This window comes from Mirounga leonina, unplaced genomic scaffold (genome assembly GCF_011800145.1).
Source record: "Mirounga leonina isolate KUSES-001 unplaced genomic scaffold, KU_Mleo_1.0 Mir_180, whole genome shotgun sequence".
NCBI lineage: Eukaryota > Metazoa > Chordata > Mammalia > Carnivora > Phocidae > Mirounga > Mirounga leonina.
The window spans coordinates 35,411,042-35,430,855 of NW_023270469.1; the positions used below are offsets into that span (position 1 = coordinate 35,411,042).

General features: G+C 35.9%; 1 protein-coding gene across 5 annotated transcripts in view; it reads right to left on the minus strand.

Annotated features, from left to right (window-relative positions):
- PHKB (phosphorylase kinase regulatory subunit beta) overlaps positions 1 to 19,814 on the minus strand; it is a 314,667-nt gene that overhangs the window by 208,086 nt on the left and 86,767 nt on the right. For all 5 annotated transcript variants that reach the window (XM_035025274.1, XM_035025277.1, XM_035025278.1 and 2 more), the window contains 2 exons: positions 18,206 to 18,313; positions 14,262 to 14,342 (listed from right to left, as the gene is read on the minus strand). In XM_035025274.1, coding sequence (XP_034881165.1) covers positions 14,262 to 14,342; positions 18,206 to 18,313 — 189 coding nt within the window. The remainder of the gene's footprint in view (positions 1 to 14,261; positions 14,343 to 18,205; positions 18,314 to 19,814) is intronic.

Here is a 19,814-nt window from a genome sequence, read left to right on the forward strand (position 1 = left end):
CAAGAAAGGATGCTGTACTTTGTCAAATGCTTTTTCTGCATCTATTGAGAGGATCATATGGTTCTTGTTCATTCTTTCATTAATATATTGTATCACATTGATTGATTTGTGGATGTTGAACCAACCTTGCAGCCCAGGAATAAATCCGACTTGGTTGTGGTGAATAATCCTTTTAATGTACTGTTGGATCCTGTTGGCTAGTATTTTGGTGAGAATGTTTGCATCCATGTTCATCAGGGATATTTGTCTGTAATTCCCCTTTTTGATGGGGTCTTTGTCTGGTTTTGGGATCAAGGGAATGCTGGCCTCATAAAATGAGTTTGGAAGTTTTCCTTCCATTTCTATTTTTTGGAAGTTTCAGAAGAATAGGTATTAATTCTTCTTTAATGTGTGGTAGAATTCCCCTGGGAAGCCATCTGGCCCTCGGCTCTTGTTTGTTGGAAGACTTTTGATGACTGCTTCAATTTCCTTGTTATGGGTCTGGTCATGTTTCCTATTTCTTCTTGGTTCAGTTCTGGTGGCTTATAAATCTCTAGGAATGCACCCATTTCTTCCAGATTATCTAATTTGCTGGCATATAGTTGCTCATAATGCATTATTATAATTGTTTGTATTTCCTTGGTGTTGGTTGTGATCTCTCCTCTTTCATTCATGATTTTGTTGATTTGGGTCATTTCTCTTTTCTTTTTGATAAGTCTGGCCAGGGGTTTATCAATCTTCTTAATTCTTTCAAAGAACCGGCTCCTAGTTTCATTGATCTGTTCTACCGTTCTTTTGGTTTCTATTTCATTGATTTCTGCTCTGATCTTTATGATTTCTCTTCTCCTGCTGGGTTTAGGCTTTATTCGCGATTCTTTCTCCAGCTCCTTTAGGTGTAGGGTTAGGTTGTGTATTTGAGACCTTTCTTGTTTCTTGAGAAAGGCTTGTATTGCTATATAGTTTCCTCCTATGACTGCCTTTGCTGCATCCCAAAGATTTTAAACACTTGTGTTTTCATTTTCATTTGTTTCTATGAATTTTTTTAATTCTTCTTTAATTTCCTGGTTGACCCATTCATTCTTTAGTAGGATGCTCTTTAGTCTCCGTGTATTTGAGTTCTTTCCAACTTTCGTCTTGGGATTGCATTCTAGTTTCAAAGCCCTGTGGTCCGAAAATATGTACGGAATGATCCCAATCTTTTGGTACCAGTAGAGACCTGATTTGTGACCCAAGAAGTGATCTATTCTGCAGTCATGGGCACTAGAAAAGAATGTGTATTCTGTTGCTTTGAAATGAAATGTTCTGAATGTATCTGTGAAATCCATCTGGTCCAATGTGTCATTTAAAGCCTTTATTTCCTTGTTGGTCTTTTGCTTGCATGAGCTGTCCATTTAGTGCGGCAGGTGTTAAAGTTCCCTAATATTTTTGTAGTATTATCGATGAGTTTCTTTGATTTTGTTATTAATTGCCTTATATAATTGGCTGCTCCCAAGTTAGGGCCATAGGTATTTAAAATTCTTAGATCTTCTTGTTGAATAGACCCTTTAAGTAGGATATAGTGTCCTTCCTCATCTCTTATTAGAGTCTTTGGTTTAAAATCTAATTTGTCTTATATATGGATTGCCACCCCAGCTTTCTTTTGGTGTCCATTAGCATGGTACATGGTTGTCCACCCCCTTACTTTCAATCTGGAGGTGTGTTTGGATCTAAAATGAGTCTCTTGCAGACAGCATATCGATGGGTCCTGTTTCTTTATCCAATCTGATAGCCTGTGTCTTTTGATTGGGGCATTTAGTCCATTTACATTCAGAGTAACTACTAAAAGATATGAATTTGGTGCCATTATATTGCCTGTAAGGTGACTGTTACTGTATATTGTCTCTGTTCCTTTCTGGTCTATGTTACTTTTAGGCTCTCTCTTTGCTTAGAGGACCCCTTTCAAGATTTCTTGTAGGGCTAGTTTGGTGTTCACAAATTCTTTTAGCTTTGTTTGTCCTGGAGGCTTTTTATCTCTCCTTCTATTTTCAATGACAGCATAGCTGGATAAAGTATTCTTGGCTGCCTGTTTTTCTCATTTAGTGCTCTGAATGTATCATGCCATTCCTTTCTGGCCTACTAGGTCTCTGTGGATAAGTCTGCTGCCAACTTAATGTTTCTACTATTGTAGATTACAGACCTCTTCTCCAGAGGAGCTTTCAAGATTTTCTCTTTGTCTCGGAGTCTTATAAGTTTTACTATTAGATGTCGGGGTGTTGACCTATTTTTATTGATTTTGAAGGGAGTTCTCTGTGCCTCCTGGATTTTGATGCCTGTTTCCTTCCCCAAATTAGGGAAGTTTTCTGCTATAATTTGCTCCAATATTCCTTCTGCCCTTCACTGTCTTTCTTCTTCTGGGATCCCAATTATTCTAATATTGTTTCATCTTATGGTATCACTTATCTCTCAAATTCTACCCTCCTGATACAGTAGTTGTTTATCTTTTCCTCAGCTTCTTTATTTTCCATCATTTGGTCTTCTATATCACTGATTCTCTCTTCTGCCTCATTTATTCTAGCAGTTAGAGCCTCCATTTTTTATTGCACCTCATTAATAGCCTTTTTGATTTCCACTTGGCTAGATTTTAGTTCTTTTATTTCTCCAGAGAGGGATTCTCTAGTATCTTCCATGCTTATTTCAAACCCAGGCAGTATATTTATAATTTTCATTCTGAACTCTAGTTCAACATCTTAGTAATGTCCATATTGATTAAGTCCCTGGCAGTTGGTACTGCCTCTTGTTCTTTTCTTTGAGGTGAGTTTTTACAGTTTGTCATTTTGTCTAGAGAGCAACAGATGAATGAGAAAACAAAATGCTAAAAGGGTTACAACAAGCCCAGAAAAATATACACTAACCAAATCAGAAGAGACCTTCCAGAAAATGGTCACTTTTTTGTTCATAGAATTGCTCCTATACTTTTCATTGATTTCCTGTTGAGTTAGTAGGTGCTCAGAATGGTTTAATAACTATCTACCTGAATTCCTGGGACTAGAAGAAATTTAGGTCTCCTACTGCCCCGCCATCTCACTCCTCACCAAATTTCACAGATTTTAAAGGACTAAAACTGTGTAGGATATGTTCTCTGACCACTGCAGATTCAAACTAAAAGTCATATTATAAAGATAGAAAATCCCCAAAAATTTAAAAATTAAGAAATACATTTTTAAACAACTCACTGGTAAAAGAAAATATCATAATGGTGATTGCAAAATAATTTTACTGAATGATAATAAAATTATAACATAAACTTTTAGAATGAAGCTAAGCAGGGAATATTTAAAGCCCTAAATGAATACATTAGGCAGAAGAAAACCCAAAAAATCAATGATCTAATCTTCCATATAAAGAAAAACCCTAAAAAAGGGTAAGTTAAACATAAAGAAAGTAGAAGAAGGGAAATAAAGGTATCAGTAAAAATGAACGGAACAAAAAGCAGTAGAGATGGATAAAGAAGATGTGATATATATATATATATATATATATATATATACACAATGGAATATTATGCAGCCATCAAAAGGAATGAGATCTTGCCATTTGCGATGACGTGGATGGAACTGGAAGGTATTATCCTGAGCGAAATAAGTCAAACAGAGAAAGACATGTATCATATGATCTCACTGATATGAGGAATTCTTAATCTCAGGAAACAAACTAAGGGTTGTTGGAGAGGGGGGTGGGGTGGGAGGGATGGGGTGACTGGGTGATAGACACTGTAGAGGGTATGTGCTCTGATAAGCGTTGTGAATTGTGCAAGACTGCTGAATCTCAGATCTGTATCTCTGAAACAAATAATGCAATATATGTTAATAAAAAAAAAAAGAAGAAAAAGAATGTACTAGGCGGGGAAGAATGAAAGGGGGGAAATCGGAGGGGTAGACGAACCATGAGACGATGGACTCTGAAAAACAAACTGAGGGTTCTAGAGGGGAGGGGGGTGGGAGGATGGGTTAGCCTGCTGATGGGTATTGAGGAGGGCACATTCTGCATGGAGCACTGGGTGTTATGCACAAACAATGAATCATGGAACACTACATCTAAAACTAATGATGTAATGTATGGGGATTAACATAACAATAAAAAAAATTTTTAAAAAAAGCAGTAGAGAAACTCAAAAACGCTGAAAACAATTTTTTTTAAAGTCTAATAAAACTGAAAAACTATAAGCAAGACCAATCAGAAAAGAGAGCTGTCACAAATTATCAAATTGAGGAATTGAAAATACTACATCATTAGAGAACCAACAGTTGTTAAAATGATGAAAGGATATTATGAAAAAATTTATGCCAATATATTTGAGGATTTAGATTGAAAGAAAATTTTCTTATAAAATACAATTCACTGCAACTAAAAAAACCCCACAATAATGGGTCAGTAGTAAGTGGGAGTTGAGATTAGTAAAATGAGTACTTTATTATACTTGGATCTTTTTATTCCTTCAAATGGCATATGAATTAAGAACTGTGATTTAATATTTAAGTTTTCTTAAATTATATGCTTAATAAAGGTCAAAGAAACAAAGTAAGAAAAAGTTATACTTGATGATTTTAATAATAGGCTTTTAAAATTTTATTTAATTTAAATTCAATCAATTAACATAGTATATTATTAGTTCCAGAGGTACAGTTCAGGGATTCATCAGCTGTACGTAATATCCAGTGTTCATCACATCAGGTGCCCTCCTTAATGCCCATCACTCAGTTACCACATCCCCCCACACCCCTTCCCTCCAGCAATCCTGTTTGTTACCTAGAGTTAAGAGTCTCTTTTGGTTTCTCTCCCTATCTGATTATGTCTTGTTTCATTTTTCCCTCCCTTTCTCTATGCTCCTCTGTTTTGTTTCTTAAATTCCACATATGAGTGAAATCATATAACTCTCTTTCTCTGATTGACTTATGTGTAATTAAGTAAACTGTCATCACTAAAATTTGGTTAACAACACCTATGAAGATCATAAGATGCCAAGACACCTCAGAAAAAGAGTACCAAAGAAGAAATAAAAGCACCTGGTGAACTATGCTGCATCATAGCAAACATGACATAGTTATATTTTCTCATTTGACATTCACAACTAAAGAATATTGTAGTACTCACAAATCTCTAATATTTCTCACACATAAGGGGCTATTAGGTTCAATTTTCACATATAATTTTCCCACTTGGGTTGGAATAAACAAAAAAAAATTATAATATATACTCTGATTTGTTAGGAACTATTATGCTTGCTCATTCGTCTAATACCAAGAGTACTAAATATTCTAACATCTGAAATAGTTTTTTTATCATTTATACATAAGCTATAAATTCTTGTAATTAAGATGAATAATACATGATGAAATATTCTTTCTAAATACGCACGACGAAGGAATAATTTATTAAGCCACAGTTGTGGTTTACTGTGCCTAAACTGTTAATGCAAACAATATTTTTGCCAAAACAGATGTTGGGCTGAACACCTGATTTCCTGAGAGTTAGAAATTTGGTACCTGTTAGGAAGAGGGTATCTACGTGACCAGACCCCAATAAATACCTTAGGCAATAACTCCCTAACGAGCTTGCATGGTAGAGATAAAGTTTCACACATGTTGTCACAATTGGAGGAATTAAGCATGTTCTGTATGACTACATCAGGAAAGGACTATTGGCGGCTTGCACCTGGTTTTTTCTAGGCTTTGCTTCAGGTGGCTTTTACTTTGGCTGAGTTTGCTTTCTATTCTTTCACTGCAATAAATCTTATCCACAACATGCCAGATCCTGTGAGTTCTCCCAGAGAATCATCAAACCTAGGGGTGGCCTTTGGGACCCCTAAAACAGGACTACTCACTTATTTTTAAGTCACATTGAAGTAAAATTTCACAAGAGGGCTAAGAATCTACAATCCAATTCAACTGACTTGGTTCAAAGAAGCCATGCATTGACTCTTTCTAAGCAACATCTCAGATTATTATAATCCTTCGAGACATAAAAGCATTCCCAAATCCTTAAAACTGTAATTTTTATTACTTGTTTTTTGGCATGAATTTTAAGAGTTAGAAACACAAGGCCAACTTCAATCATGTAAAGTCATATGATGTAAATTAAAAAGAATGGTTTTTGGAATTTTTTCTCATTTAAAGTTACAAGCCCATGTGTCTATCTCGCCCCTTCTGCCTTTTGAACCTTTAATCTCCTTGGCTCCTTTTCATATTCAGCTGACATTCCTGCTTTCCATTTCATCATGGTAATAGTAGCAATCAAAAGAGAACTTCCACATCTACCAATCTCTATATTTAACACCATTCCAAGTATTGTCCCCAATTAATGCTTATTTATACTTAAATTTTAAGATTGTAAGAGTATCTGAGGTTAGTTTTTTCTAAAATGATATGACACTATGACTTATGACCCATCATTAAATAACACCAAAATTATTCTTGTAACAGCACAACACTAGAGAAGGAACATTAGAAACCATACAGGTAGTTTCTCTACCTCAATGTATAAAGACGTGCAATTAACAGATTTTAATACCTTAATTAAAAATAAAAACAAAACAAAAATGTAGGAAGGGAAGACAAAATTTCAACTTTGTATATCTTCACTTTCAAAGTACTCTTTAAAACTTACAATTTTGGGATTAGCAAAGTCTAAAAAATCTCTTCTTTATTAAAGAATTACATCTTTTCAGAGAAAAGATGGCAGAGGAGTAGGGGACCATATTCCAACTGGTCCCTGGAATTGAGCTGGATATCTACCAGACCACTCTGAGCACCCAAAAAATCAGCCTGAGATGTAAGAAAATAGATCTGGATCTCTACAAACAGAATATCGCGGGCGGTTCATTTCGAGGTACGAAGCAGGGAACCATGATTCTGCGGGCAGAAATCAGAGGATAAATGGCAGCGGGAGGGAGCCTGGCCATTGGGATCCTACACCGCCAGTGAGCGACAGCCTCGTGCACTGGGGACAGGGCACAGACTCGCAGACCGGTAGCGGCGGGGAAAGGATTTTAAGGTAGCCCCTGGGATGGAAACCCGGAGCGGCGGGGTCGCACGTGCAAACTGAGAACATGCAACCAAAAATACTTTATCCGGCAAGGCTGTCATTCAGAATGGATGGAGAGATGCAGAGCTTCCAAGACCGGCAGAAACTGAAAGAATATGTGCCCACTAAGCCGGCCCTGCAGGAAATATTAAGGGGGGTTCTATAAAAGGAGAAAGACACCAAGAGTGATATACAACAGACATTTACAATCTATAGAAACAAGGACTTCACAGGCAAAATGATGACAATAAATTCGTATCTTTCAATAATCACTCTCAACGTAAATGGCCTAAATGCTCCCATAAATTGGCACAGGGTTGCAGACTGGATAAAAAGACAGGACCCATCCATATGCTGTATACAAGAGACTCATTCTGAACCTAAAGATACATCCAGACTGAAAGTGAAGGGATGGAGATCCAACTTCCATGCCAGCGGACCTCAAAAGAAAGCTGGGGTAGCAATTCTTATATCAGACAAATTAGATTTTAAACTAAAGTCTGTAATTAGAGACACAGAAGGACACTATATCATTCTTAATGGGTCTATCCAACAAGAAGATCTAACAATTGTAAATATCTATGCCCCCAACATAGGAGCAGCCATCTACATAAGCCAACTGTTAACCAAAATAAAGAGTCATATTGATAATAATGCGTTAATTGTAGGAGACCTCAATACTCCACTCTCAGCAACGGACAGATCATCTAAGCAGAAAATCAACAAAGAAACAAGAGCTCTGAATGACACACTGGACCAGATGGACCTCATAGATATACACAGAACATTCCACCCTAAAACAACAGAATACTCATTCTTCTCGAGCATACATGGAACTTTCTCCAGAATAGACCACATACTGGGTCACAAATCAGGTCTCAACAGATACCAAAAGACAGAGATTATTCCCTGCATAGTCTCAGAACACAATGCTTTAAAACTGGAACTCAATCATAAGAAAAAAATTGGCAGAAATTCAAACACTTGGAAGCTAAAGACCACTCCGCTCAAGAATGTTTGGGTCAACGAGGAAATCAAAGAACTTAAACAATTCATGGAAATCAATGAGAATGAAAACACATCAGTCCAAAACCTATGGGACACGGCAAAGGCAGTCCTAAGTGGGAAACACATAGCCATCCAAGCCTCCCTCAAAAAAATAGAAAAGTCCTGAATTCACCAACTAACTCTACACCTTAAAGAACTAGAGAAAAAGCAACAAACGATGCCTAAGCCACGCATTAGAAGAGAAATAATTAAGATTAGAGCAGAGATCAATGAATTAGAAACCAGAAACACAGTAGATCAGATCAATGAAACTAGAAGTTGGTTCTTTGAAAGAATTAATAAGATTGATAAACCACTGTCCAGACTTATCCAAAAGAAAAGAGAAAGGACCCAAATTAATAAAATTATGAATGAACAGGGAGAGATCACGACTAACACCAAGGAAATAGAAACAATTATTAGAAATTATTACCAACAACTATATGCCAACAAACTGAGCAATCTGGATAAAATGGAGGCCTTCCTGGAAACCTATAAGCTGCCAAGACTGAAACAGGAAGAAATTCACAACCTGAATAGGCCAATAACCAGTAACGAGATTGAAGCAGTGATAAAAACCTCCCAAAAAACAAGAGTCCAGGACCTGATGGATTCCCTGGGGAATTCTACCAAACATTCAAAGAAGAAATAATACCTATTCTACTGAAGCTGTTTCAAAAAATAGAAACAGAAGGAAAACTTCCAAACTCATTCTATGAGGCCAGCATGACCTTAATCCCCAAACCATGCAAAGACCCCATCAAAAAGGAGAATTTCAGGCTGATATTCCTGATGAATATGGATTCCAAAATCCTCAACAAAATCCTAAGTAAGAGGATCCAACAATACACTGAAAGGATCATCCACCACAACCAAGTGGGATTTATCCCCGGGATGCAAGGGTGGTTCAACATTCGCAAATCAATCAATGTGATTGAACACATTAATAAGAGGAGGGAGAAGAACCATATGGTCCTCTCAATTGATGCAGAAAAAGTATTTGACAAAATACAACATCCTTTCCTGATTAAAGCTTCAGAGTATAGGGATAGAGGGAACATTCCTCAAGTTCATAAAATCCATCTATGAAAAACCCACAGCAAACATCATTCTCAATGGGGAAAAGCTGAGAGTCTTTCCCTTAAGATCGGGAACACATCATGGATGCCCACTCTCACCACTATTGTTCAACATAGTACTAGAAGTCCTAGCAACAGCAATCAGATAACAAAAAGAAATAAAGGGTATTCAAATTGGCAAAGAAGAAGTCAAACTCTCTTTTCGCAAATGACATGATACTTTAGGTGGAAAATCCAAAAGACTCCACCCCCAAATGACTGGAACTCATACAGCAATTCAGTAATGTGGCAGGATACAAAATCAATGCACAGAAATCAGTTGCTTTCATATACACTAACAACGCAACTGTAGAAAGAGAAATTAGAGAAACGATTCCATTTACAGTAGCACCAAAAACCATAAGATACCTCAGAATAAACCTAACGAAAGAGGTAAAGGATCTATACTCTAGGAACTACAGAACACTCATGAAAGAAATGGAAGAAGACACAAAAAGATGGAAAAATATTCCATGCTCATGGATTGGAAGAATAAACATTGTTAAAATGTCTATGCTACCCAGAGCAAGCTATACCTTCAATGCCATCCTGATCAAAATTCCAATGACATTTTTCAAAGTGCTGGAACAAACAATCCTAAAATTTGTATGGAATCAGAAAAGACCCCGAATCACCAAGGAAATGATGAAAGAGAAAAACAAAACTGGGGGCATCAGGTTGCCCAATTTCAAGCTATATTACACAGCTGTGATCATCCAGACAGCATGGTACTGGCACAAAAACAGACTTATAGACCAATGGAACAGAATAGAGAACCCAGATATGGACCCTCAACTCTACGGTCAAATAATCTTCGACAAAGCAGGAAAAAACATGCAATGGAAAAAAGACAGTCTCTTCAATAAATGGTGCTGGGAAAATTGGACAGCCACATGCACAAGAATGAAACTCGACCATTCTCTAACACCATTCACAAAGATAAACTCAAAGTGGATGAAAGACCTCAATGTGAGACAGGAATCCATCAAAATCCTAGAGGAGAACATAGGCAGTAACCTCTTTGACATCGGCCACAGCCACTTCTTTCAAGATACATCTCCAAAAGCTAGTGAAACAAAAGCAAAAATGAACTTTTGGGATTTCATCAAGATAAAAAGCTTCTGCACAGCAAAAGAAACAGTCAACAAAACAAAGAGGCAACCCACAGAATGGGAGAAGATATTTGCAAATAACACTACAGATAAAGGGCTGGTATCCAAGATCTATAAAGAACTTCTCAAACTCAACACCCAAAAAACAAATAATCCAGTCAAAAAATGGGCAGAAGATATGAAAAGACACTTCTCTGAAGATGACATACAAATGGATAACAGACACATGAAAAAATGTTCATCATCATTAGCCATCAGGGAAATTCAAATCAAATCCACACTGAGATACCACCTTACACCAGTTAGAATGGCAAAAATGGACAGGAAATGAACAAACGTTGGAGAGGTTGTGGAGAAAGGGGAACCCTCTTACACTGTTGGTGGGAATGCAAGTTGCTTCAGCCACTTTGGAAAACAGTGTGGAGGTGCCTCAAAAATTTTAAAATAGAGCTACCCTATGACCCAGCAACTGCACTACTAGGTATTTACCCCAAAGACACAGATGTAGTGAAAAGAAGGGCCATATGCACCCCAATGTTCATAGCAGCAAGGTCCGCAATAGCCAAACTGTGGAAAGAGCCGTGATGTCCTTCAACAGATGAATGGATAAATAAGATGTGGTCCATATATACAATGGAATATTACTCAGCCATCAGAAAGGATGAATACCCAAGTTTTACATCAACATGGATGGGACTGGAGGAGATTATGCTAAGTGAAATAAGTCAAGCAGAGAAAGTCAATTATCATATGGTTTCACTTATTTGTGGAACATAAGGAATAGCATGAAGGACACTAGGAGAAGGAAGGGAAAATGAGGGAGGGGGGAATTGGAGGGAGAAATGAACCATGAGAGACTATGGATTCTGAGAAACAAACAGGGTTTTAGAGAGGAGGTGGGAGGGGGAATTGGTTAGCCCGGTGATGGGTATTAAAGAGGGCATGTACTGCATGGAGCAATGGGTTGTATACAAAAACAATGGAACGTGGATCACCACATCAAGGACAGATGATGTATTGTATGGTGACTAGTGTAACATAATAAAATTAAAAAAAAAAAAAAAAGACCATTGTCTAAGTGAGAGAGGGAAAAAAAAAATGTAAGAAGCAGTGAGATAAGGGTGTATAGACCTGCTCCAGTCATTGTGGGAAAGTTATCTTCTTTAGTTGTCATATGCTTCATTCCTGGAAATCCTCACTTTTGGGTCACCGGTTGGTGTGTAGGTCCAATAAAGTCTTGGTGTTTTCTTTAGATGTGATACATGCATCCAAGAGCCCATGGATGGAATCTGGTAGCACAAAATTGGTTAACTGTATCTGATAGAGGTCTTTCTAATGGTGTTGAAAAGAGTTTTTCTTGAGGTATTTTTTTCTATTAGATGAAGTCCCAGGTTGCAAATTGTGATGTATAAGGTTTTTTTTTCTTTTTTAATTTTATTTTATTTGTTGGTCACCCTGCAGTACATCATTGGTTTTTGATGTGGTGTTCCATGATTCATTGTTTGCATATAGCTTTTTTATCTCACAACAGCATGCTGTGAAATTTGTTCTACCAAAGCATGGTTATTTTTAATAAAAGTAATTAGGCCTTTACAATATTAAAGTGTATCTAATATTAACAAAAAAAGAAAAAGAAAAAGAATTACGTCTTTTCATATGATTTTACATATATATTAAAATTTATTAAGATTTATTAAAAAATAAACCAAAGTGTGACAATATAATATGTATATTACACGTGTGTGTTGTGTGTGTGAGCTCTGTATGCTTTAATCCTAAAAAGATAAGGATTTGGGTAATTTAAAAATTTAACAGTACAGAGAGAAAGAAATGAGTGGTATTCCCACTTACTTCCCAGGTCTTTGGTTTGCCCTGAGATGTGATGTGGTTGGGAATAAAGAAAAGAGACAGGACTATGATCTTGCCATTCAGGGTGTAAGGTATAATTAAAAAACGAAATTGTCCCAAGTCATATCAGCTGTCAAAGGATTCATTTCTCTGAAATACCTAGATAAAAGGAATTTCACTCCCTGAAAGATTCTATGCAGGCCCAATTACTGCTTCTCCATATAATTCCTGACACAGTATATAAAAAAAAATCAAAGAAAAAGATAGTGAGCCCCAATAATACATTTTATTATTCTAGGATTTTAGGTGTACATTTAAAGGCCTATTGATATTAGCTACATAAAAATTTTATATCTACCAAATAAAAACTGTAAAGGTTAGAAAAAAAATCAACAAGAAAAAAAAAAGAAAATAAAGCTTAAGAAGAAAATACCAAACTTGCTTAAATATATTCAAATCATACAAAAAAAAATAGAAAGGTTAAAGCAGTATCACATTTTTGAAAACTGTCAGTTGACATCTGAAGATTTAAAATGAACTATAGTAGATATTCAGAAAGCAAAAACCAAAATGTTAAAAATGAAAAATGAAAATAAAATACCAAACAAAACAATGCTACCACTAACCAAGGCAATTTCACCACCATCAGTAACAGTAATGGGAAGTCACTTGCAACTGTCAATGTTAGCTGTTGCTTAATATAATGGTTATCACACTATGTTGTGCTGGATACTTCTCCCAGTGCTTTGGAGTTTCTAAGAGAAGCAAAATGGGCTGGTTCTGAGAGTCTTCCCCTCCTTAGTCAGAGTTAAGTTTCTTCCATTTGTTTTATGCTTTAGGATGCTGCTTAAATTGGTCTGAAATAGGAGTCTTCCACACCCTCCCCTACCCAAAATCTTTGAATACCACTACTTCACAATATTATAAAAACAGAACTATTTGGATGAAATAAAAACATGTAATTCTTTGATGAATCAAACAGAAGAAACCATAGTGCGTATTATTAATTTGTTCTTTACTGTTTATCTGCACATCTAAATAGACTTTACATGGGCGCCTTGGGTGGCTCAGTCAGCTAAGCGCCTGCCTTCAGTTCAGGGCATGATCCCAGGGTCCTGGGATTGAGTCCCGCATTGGGCTCCCTGCTCAGCGGGGTGTCTGCTTCTCCTTCTCCCTCTGCCCCTCCCCCTACTTGTGCGCTCTCTCTCTCTCAAATAAATAAATAAAATCTTAAATATAAATAAATAGACGTCACTTACTATTGAAAAAGCACAACTGGAAGGATGTAAAAGACTGTAAACTACTAAAGGACAGACTATATGTACCAGTATCACAGCACCCTCACTACAGTCCAATGATGATCAGGTGTCAATTACATGATACATTTGTTCTCCCTGCATGGATCACAGGAGAGAAATAATAACAAGCATATATAGCATACCTACTCTTTGATGGAGTCTCATTGGATGTACCATTTCAATCATAAAAACTTTTTGTTCTTACTGTGGCATATTTGGAAATGTGTCAGCATGTGTGCCTATGCGTCTGTTCAAGCATCAGTGCCTATGAAAGGAATGCTTCTCATCTTTGGGATATAAATTCTTTTCAGATTTCCTAATAAGAACATTGTATTTATGTTTTAAAAACATCAAGAGCCTTATTGAGGTCCCACAATAAAAATAATATGATAAAAGCATTCTTACTTTTAAAAGGATGGGTTATAAAAAAGCAATGATATACAAAAAAGACATAACTCCAAGAAAATCTGCAAATGCTATTTTACTTTCATTGTTACTAAAATTTTCTGAAAGTTATCAAGTTTTTATTTCATTCAGATCACCTGAAGCAGAGCTCTCATAGGTGTAAAGCTTTACAACCAATATAAAAATATTCTATTCATTTTTAAAGTGCTTTGTACTTTAATATAAAGCACACTTTGCACTTTAATATAAAGACTCTTGCTCCAACATCCAAAATCCAGTATCTGATTATATGAATAAGCCATTTTCATAAAACTAAAACTAAGTTTTAAAAAGTAAAGGAAAAAAAATATTCTCAGAGATGAAATTTAGTACTAGAAAATTTGGGCGATTCATACCTCATCAGTGTTATAGATAATCTGGAGTCCTGAAGAAATCATTTCCACAAGGTAAAGGAGATAGAGTGATACTGCATTTATCTAAAAACAAACAACATTAAAAGGTTAAAGGAAATAACAAATAAGAGCTAAAATTATAAGTCATTTGCTCTAACAGTGGCAAATAAAAACTATTGCCTTTCCTATTGTGAAATAAAGGGGCTGAGTATTTGGCTCATCATAAAATCCCAGCTTTGAATATAAAACTCTAAAATCCTCAAACTCACTGTAGTGGTTAATACCTGATTAGGGAAATGGCTGCAAATAGAACTGTCAGCAACTGTTTCTATAACATTTGTTTTCTATGATTTATTTTCAAATTCTGGATCTAAAGTACTCTACTTTGAAGTAGTTTTGCCCCACAGGCAGCTATATAATGTCAATTCATCTCAAATGTATGTAAATGAAAAAGTTATTTGGCAAGTAAGACATTAGATTAGGACTTTGCTAGAACACCATAAACAATAGGCAGTGCGTCTTGAAAACGGTATTATTCTCAGAGAATGCAAAATTTATGTAAGCAACTGCAGGGACATATTAATTTTAATCAATGGTATAGCATATAAGATATATTTATGAACAAATGAGTTTTATAAGCAAATGAGTCATTTTTTTCTTTTAGTTTGTCTATTAAAGATCGACATTATATGATATAAACAAAAAAAAAAAAATGAAGACAATAATGTCCACTTTAACAAAAAAAGATTCTCACAGAAGCCTAAATGGGATGTATAAATTGTGTTAAGTAAATAAGTAGTGAAAGATAAATACTACAACCTAGACAAACCTTGAATATGCTAAATGACTAAAGCCAGTCACAAAAAACCATATATTGTATGATTCCATGTATATGAAATTTACAGAATAGGAATATTCATAAGGATGGCAAGGAGACTGGTGATCGCATAGGGCAGGGGGCTTTCAAGGAGATGGGAATGACTATTAATGAAGACAGATTTCTTTTTTTTTTTAAGATTTTATTTATTTGACACAGAGAGAGAGACAGCGAGAGACGGAACACAAGCAGGGGAAGTGGAAGAGGGAAAAGCAGGCTTCCTGCTGAGCAGGGAGCCTGATGCAGGGCTCGATCCCAAGACGCTGGGTTCATGACCCAAGCCCAAGGCAGATGCTTAACCGACTGAGCTACCCAGGCACCCCTGAGCACAGATTTCTTTATGGGGTAATGAAAATGTTCTGAAATTAACTATGATAGTGGTTGCACAACTCTGTGAATATAATAAAAACCACTGAATTATGCACTTTCAATAGGGGAACTGTATGTTTTGTTAATTACAGCTCAATAAAGCTGTTACACAAAAAATAAATACACAGGAAGCAGGTTAAAATTTTTCATTTAGGTAGGAAAATGATAATTTAAGATCAACTAGGAAGCACAATGTAATTTTTTCCTGGTGTAATTCTAACCCAGAAGATTATTACCCTCTAATAGCCTTGGTGGCTCATGTCTTTCCTGACTCTCTTCCAATCCTTACTGAGTAACTGACAAAAAGTGGGGGGCAGAAAATTATCTGTGTCCCAAGAGGACTTGGACAAAGTGTCCCTGTGCTACCAGGTGTGTTGGATATTTTGCCTAATCATCTTTGCCTTAGATATCTTTGCCACAAGCACTTAACCACAAACATTTTCAGTGTGTACATTTTCTCCACATCACCAACTGGCCATAAGGCAATTTTGTCATAAAAGATTAAAAAAAAAAAAAAAACTGGCTGACAGTTTGATTTGACAGTTTGGATTCATTTCTCCATTAATGTGAAACTCCCACTTTTATATTATGTAAATCTTATATTTTTATAAGTATCTTTTCATAATTCATACTTTCTATATTATATTAAATCTTAGCCCTCATAATGGTCTATACAATGATGCAGATGTTTGAACCCACATTTCCCACAGAACTATGGAGTGTCTATGAACAGATATGTGACAATATGCCAAGAACAAACAAACAAACAACAGTGTAGATGGCATGCACAACGCAATGCAAAGTTCAGTTACAAATATGCATCCTAGTATTTGGAAAGTGATACCCCTCTTAATGAAGGAAGAAATATTAGTGAAAAAAGAAAAAGCATAATGTCAAATGACGAGACAAATCAACAAGCAAAAAAGAAAAATGTATTACTCTGAACCAAAGACTTTGAAAACAAATGGTTAGGTAAAAACCAAAAAATAAAATCAGTTACTTGCACAATATTGCCATGAATTTACACACACTTTAAATGTATTTAGTGTTCTGTATTTCACAATAAAGTCTTTTTAATTTTGTCATTCATTTTTCATGTTATAATTTATCCTTTTTAATGTCCCTCTTTTATTTTTTGTGATTTTATCTTTCAAAGCAAAACTGCCTTACAGCCAATTAGTTATGCGGTGAAAATACATGCAGTGAAAATTCTTGCAGCAAAGATGCGTACTGCAAAACTACCTAACACCGCCGCCAGGGCCTGGCAGTGCTGGTGGCTCTCTCAGGAAGCAGAGCTGTCTTGGATGCCTCCTGACTTCTCAGCATTCAAAGTCCAGGGGGTGTCAGGGTCTTGTCAAGGTCCAAGTGAGCCAGACACAAAGATACAGGATTCTGATTTTAGGTTTTTTTAGACTGACATAAACTTTTGAGTGACCCTTCTCAGAACATGGTAGAGAAGAGCTTCAAACCATTGCTAGGCTCACCCAAATATTTTCTTACAGCAGTGACACTGGCCTGTCAGAAATGACTTCAAAGAAATGTCACTGCTATGGACAGCCATTTATAGCTACACCTCCAAGAGCCCTCTGCTCTGACTTGAGGGATGCTTCTGTGAGAAAGTATCATTAAGTGGCAAATTGTACAGAAACAGCCAAATAACAGCTCGACCAGCATTTATTTAAAACCTACTATGAGGCAGGCACTAAGCTGAAATTCCAGGATACAAAAATTTAAATAAGCTGTTATCTTCTGAAACCCTATTTCAAACAGTAAACATATTTGTCAAAGCAAAAGGTACATAAAACCTAATTATGTTATAATTATAAGGAGAAGGGTGAGCAACTACATATTCATATATACTAATTCTCCAAGGAACTGGCTACAAATAAGTGTAAGAGTTTCTGCTGCATAGAAATGGGGATGCTGTACTTTCTATGACTGGAGGAGTCATACTAAAGTAAGACATTTCAGGTCTCTAGAGAGAGAGGGACTATAAAAAGGACATACTCTTATTTTAGTAAAGAATATATGAATAATAAGTATTCTGTCCTAAAGATAGCAGAACCAAATGATGAGCAGGAAGAAAACTCATTAAATAGCATATATAATATCTGTATCCTAAAAACAAGGCAACAGGATGTCCAGCTAAAAGCCATACACGATGTAAGAGAAAAAGAAGTGAAAACAAAACACAAAATCCTACAGTCATTCTTAACCCAGGTATAAAATTTAATATAATATATAGACTCCAGAAATGCCTTTTGGAATTACATTTTAATGGTATGTTTATAGCTTTGTTGAAGGTTGATATATCAAAACTGAACTGTCATGTAACAAAAATTTCTGATTTGCAGCTATATCACTGCCAACTGTCTTTTATTCCGTAGTTCCTAAGTGTTGAAATTCTTCTAAATTTGATAGTAAGTACAAGCTTCTTTGAGATAGGAATGATATTATAAACCATCCAGTTGCTCTTTTCTGCTTGCAGATCAAGACCTCTCAGTCTGATTTGATGCTCAATCACAAGAACTAACTCAGCCCTGGTGGCTACCATTTCACTTCCTCATTTTAGGGTTGGTTTTCTACTTCTGTTTTGAACAATTTATGAAATCTACTTTATAAAACTTTTAAATAGCCCCAAGTCTTCTATGATACAGAGTATGCACAGAGAAGAAGAAAACTTATAGTATTCTCCTTTTACCTGAAGATGACCATATTCCTCATAGGAGAGAACCTCATCTCCCGTGTGCACATTGAAAACAGAGTGAAGACAGGTTGCTGGGCGTGGGTCCTGCTTAAACTGCTGGACCTAGAATCAAACACAGAATTCAAATAGTACTCCTAACTCACATTACCATCCAACATTAGAAATTATAAATTATTTTTCTGAAAATTTTAATGAGGAAAGCTCTAGCATCAAGGCAAAGTACAGAGCAAAGCAGATATGTTACTTTTTCTAAAGAAACAAAACACCGACAAAACTCATATGACTACTAACTTAATACTTAACATGACTGTTGAATATTTAATTGATGTTTCAAAAATAGCAAATCAAGTATAACAGGGAGCTTGTGAATATGGTAGTAACAGCTTTTGCAATTGTTTTATATTCATTTTATTTTAGTGTCAACTAATAGTTTACTCTGTGGAACAGGATTTCAGGGATTACATCCCACTGTACTGCCATTTGGAAATGCTTCCATTGACTCTCAGTGAAAAAGACCTCATTCTAATTCAGTTAAGTGTTCAAAACTTCAAATGCTATTTCTTTCTCTAAGGATCACAAATTGTAACCTATGTTCCTATCAACGGGTCTTTCATTTCCTTTGCCACATATATTCTCCTTACCAAGGCACAAATTCCAAGAAAACATAGGACATACTTGTACTTATTAACTGCATATAAAGTTTAACCATTTTAGAATACTAAGTAAATACTAAATGATCTAACAAGGTACAAGGACCAAAAAAAAAAAATCCATCTCCTTTTTCAGGGCCTGTTCAATTCAATTTGGTGAATATTTACTGATACCAATCATATGTCAAGTAGTGTACTAGCCCCTGGAAGTATGAGATGAATAAAAACAGAAAGTGAATAAAATAACACATAGCTATATGTAAATGGACTAATTCCTTTCTTCCTTTGAAAATATATAAGTGATGATAATATCTGCGACATTATGATCTTGCATTGTTTCACTTGGCTAATGAAGCACATAGAACCATATTCTTTTCCCCACCTTCAAATTTCTTCTCATCCTTAAAATTCTATCTCCCAAAAACATCTTCTTTTATAAAGTCCTTTCTGAACTATGCCTTAAATTCCTTCCTCTGGAGTCCCCATCAGGGTGCTTATCCTTCAATAACTTCTTTTCTTATTAGTTGTCTGTGTCTCTCACTATCTTAGAAACTTCTAGAAGTTACACTATCCCAATATGGTAGCCACTAACTACAGACAACTAACTAAATTACAATTAAACAAAGTTCAGAAATTGACTATATATCAAATACTCAGTAGCCATATGTGACTAGTGGATTCTACATTGTTTAACACATTAATGCAGAACATTTCCATCATCACAAAAAGTTCATTGGACAGTGCTATGCTAGAGGGCTAATACAGCTTTGCACACCAACCCACCCCCAAGGGGCCTGCAAATACCCCACAAACAAATACATAGCCCTTCCTATCATTCAAGTCAACAAAATGAAAGCTAGGCCCTACCAGTAGATAATCAGAAATAAGAGGATAAGGATCAAGGTAGGGATGTATATCTTCTATGTATACAGTGACCAAGCCATCGAGTATTA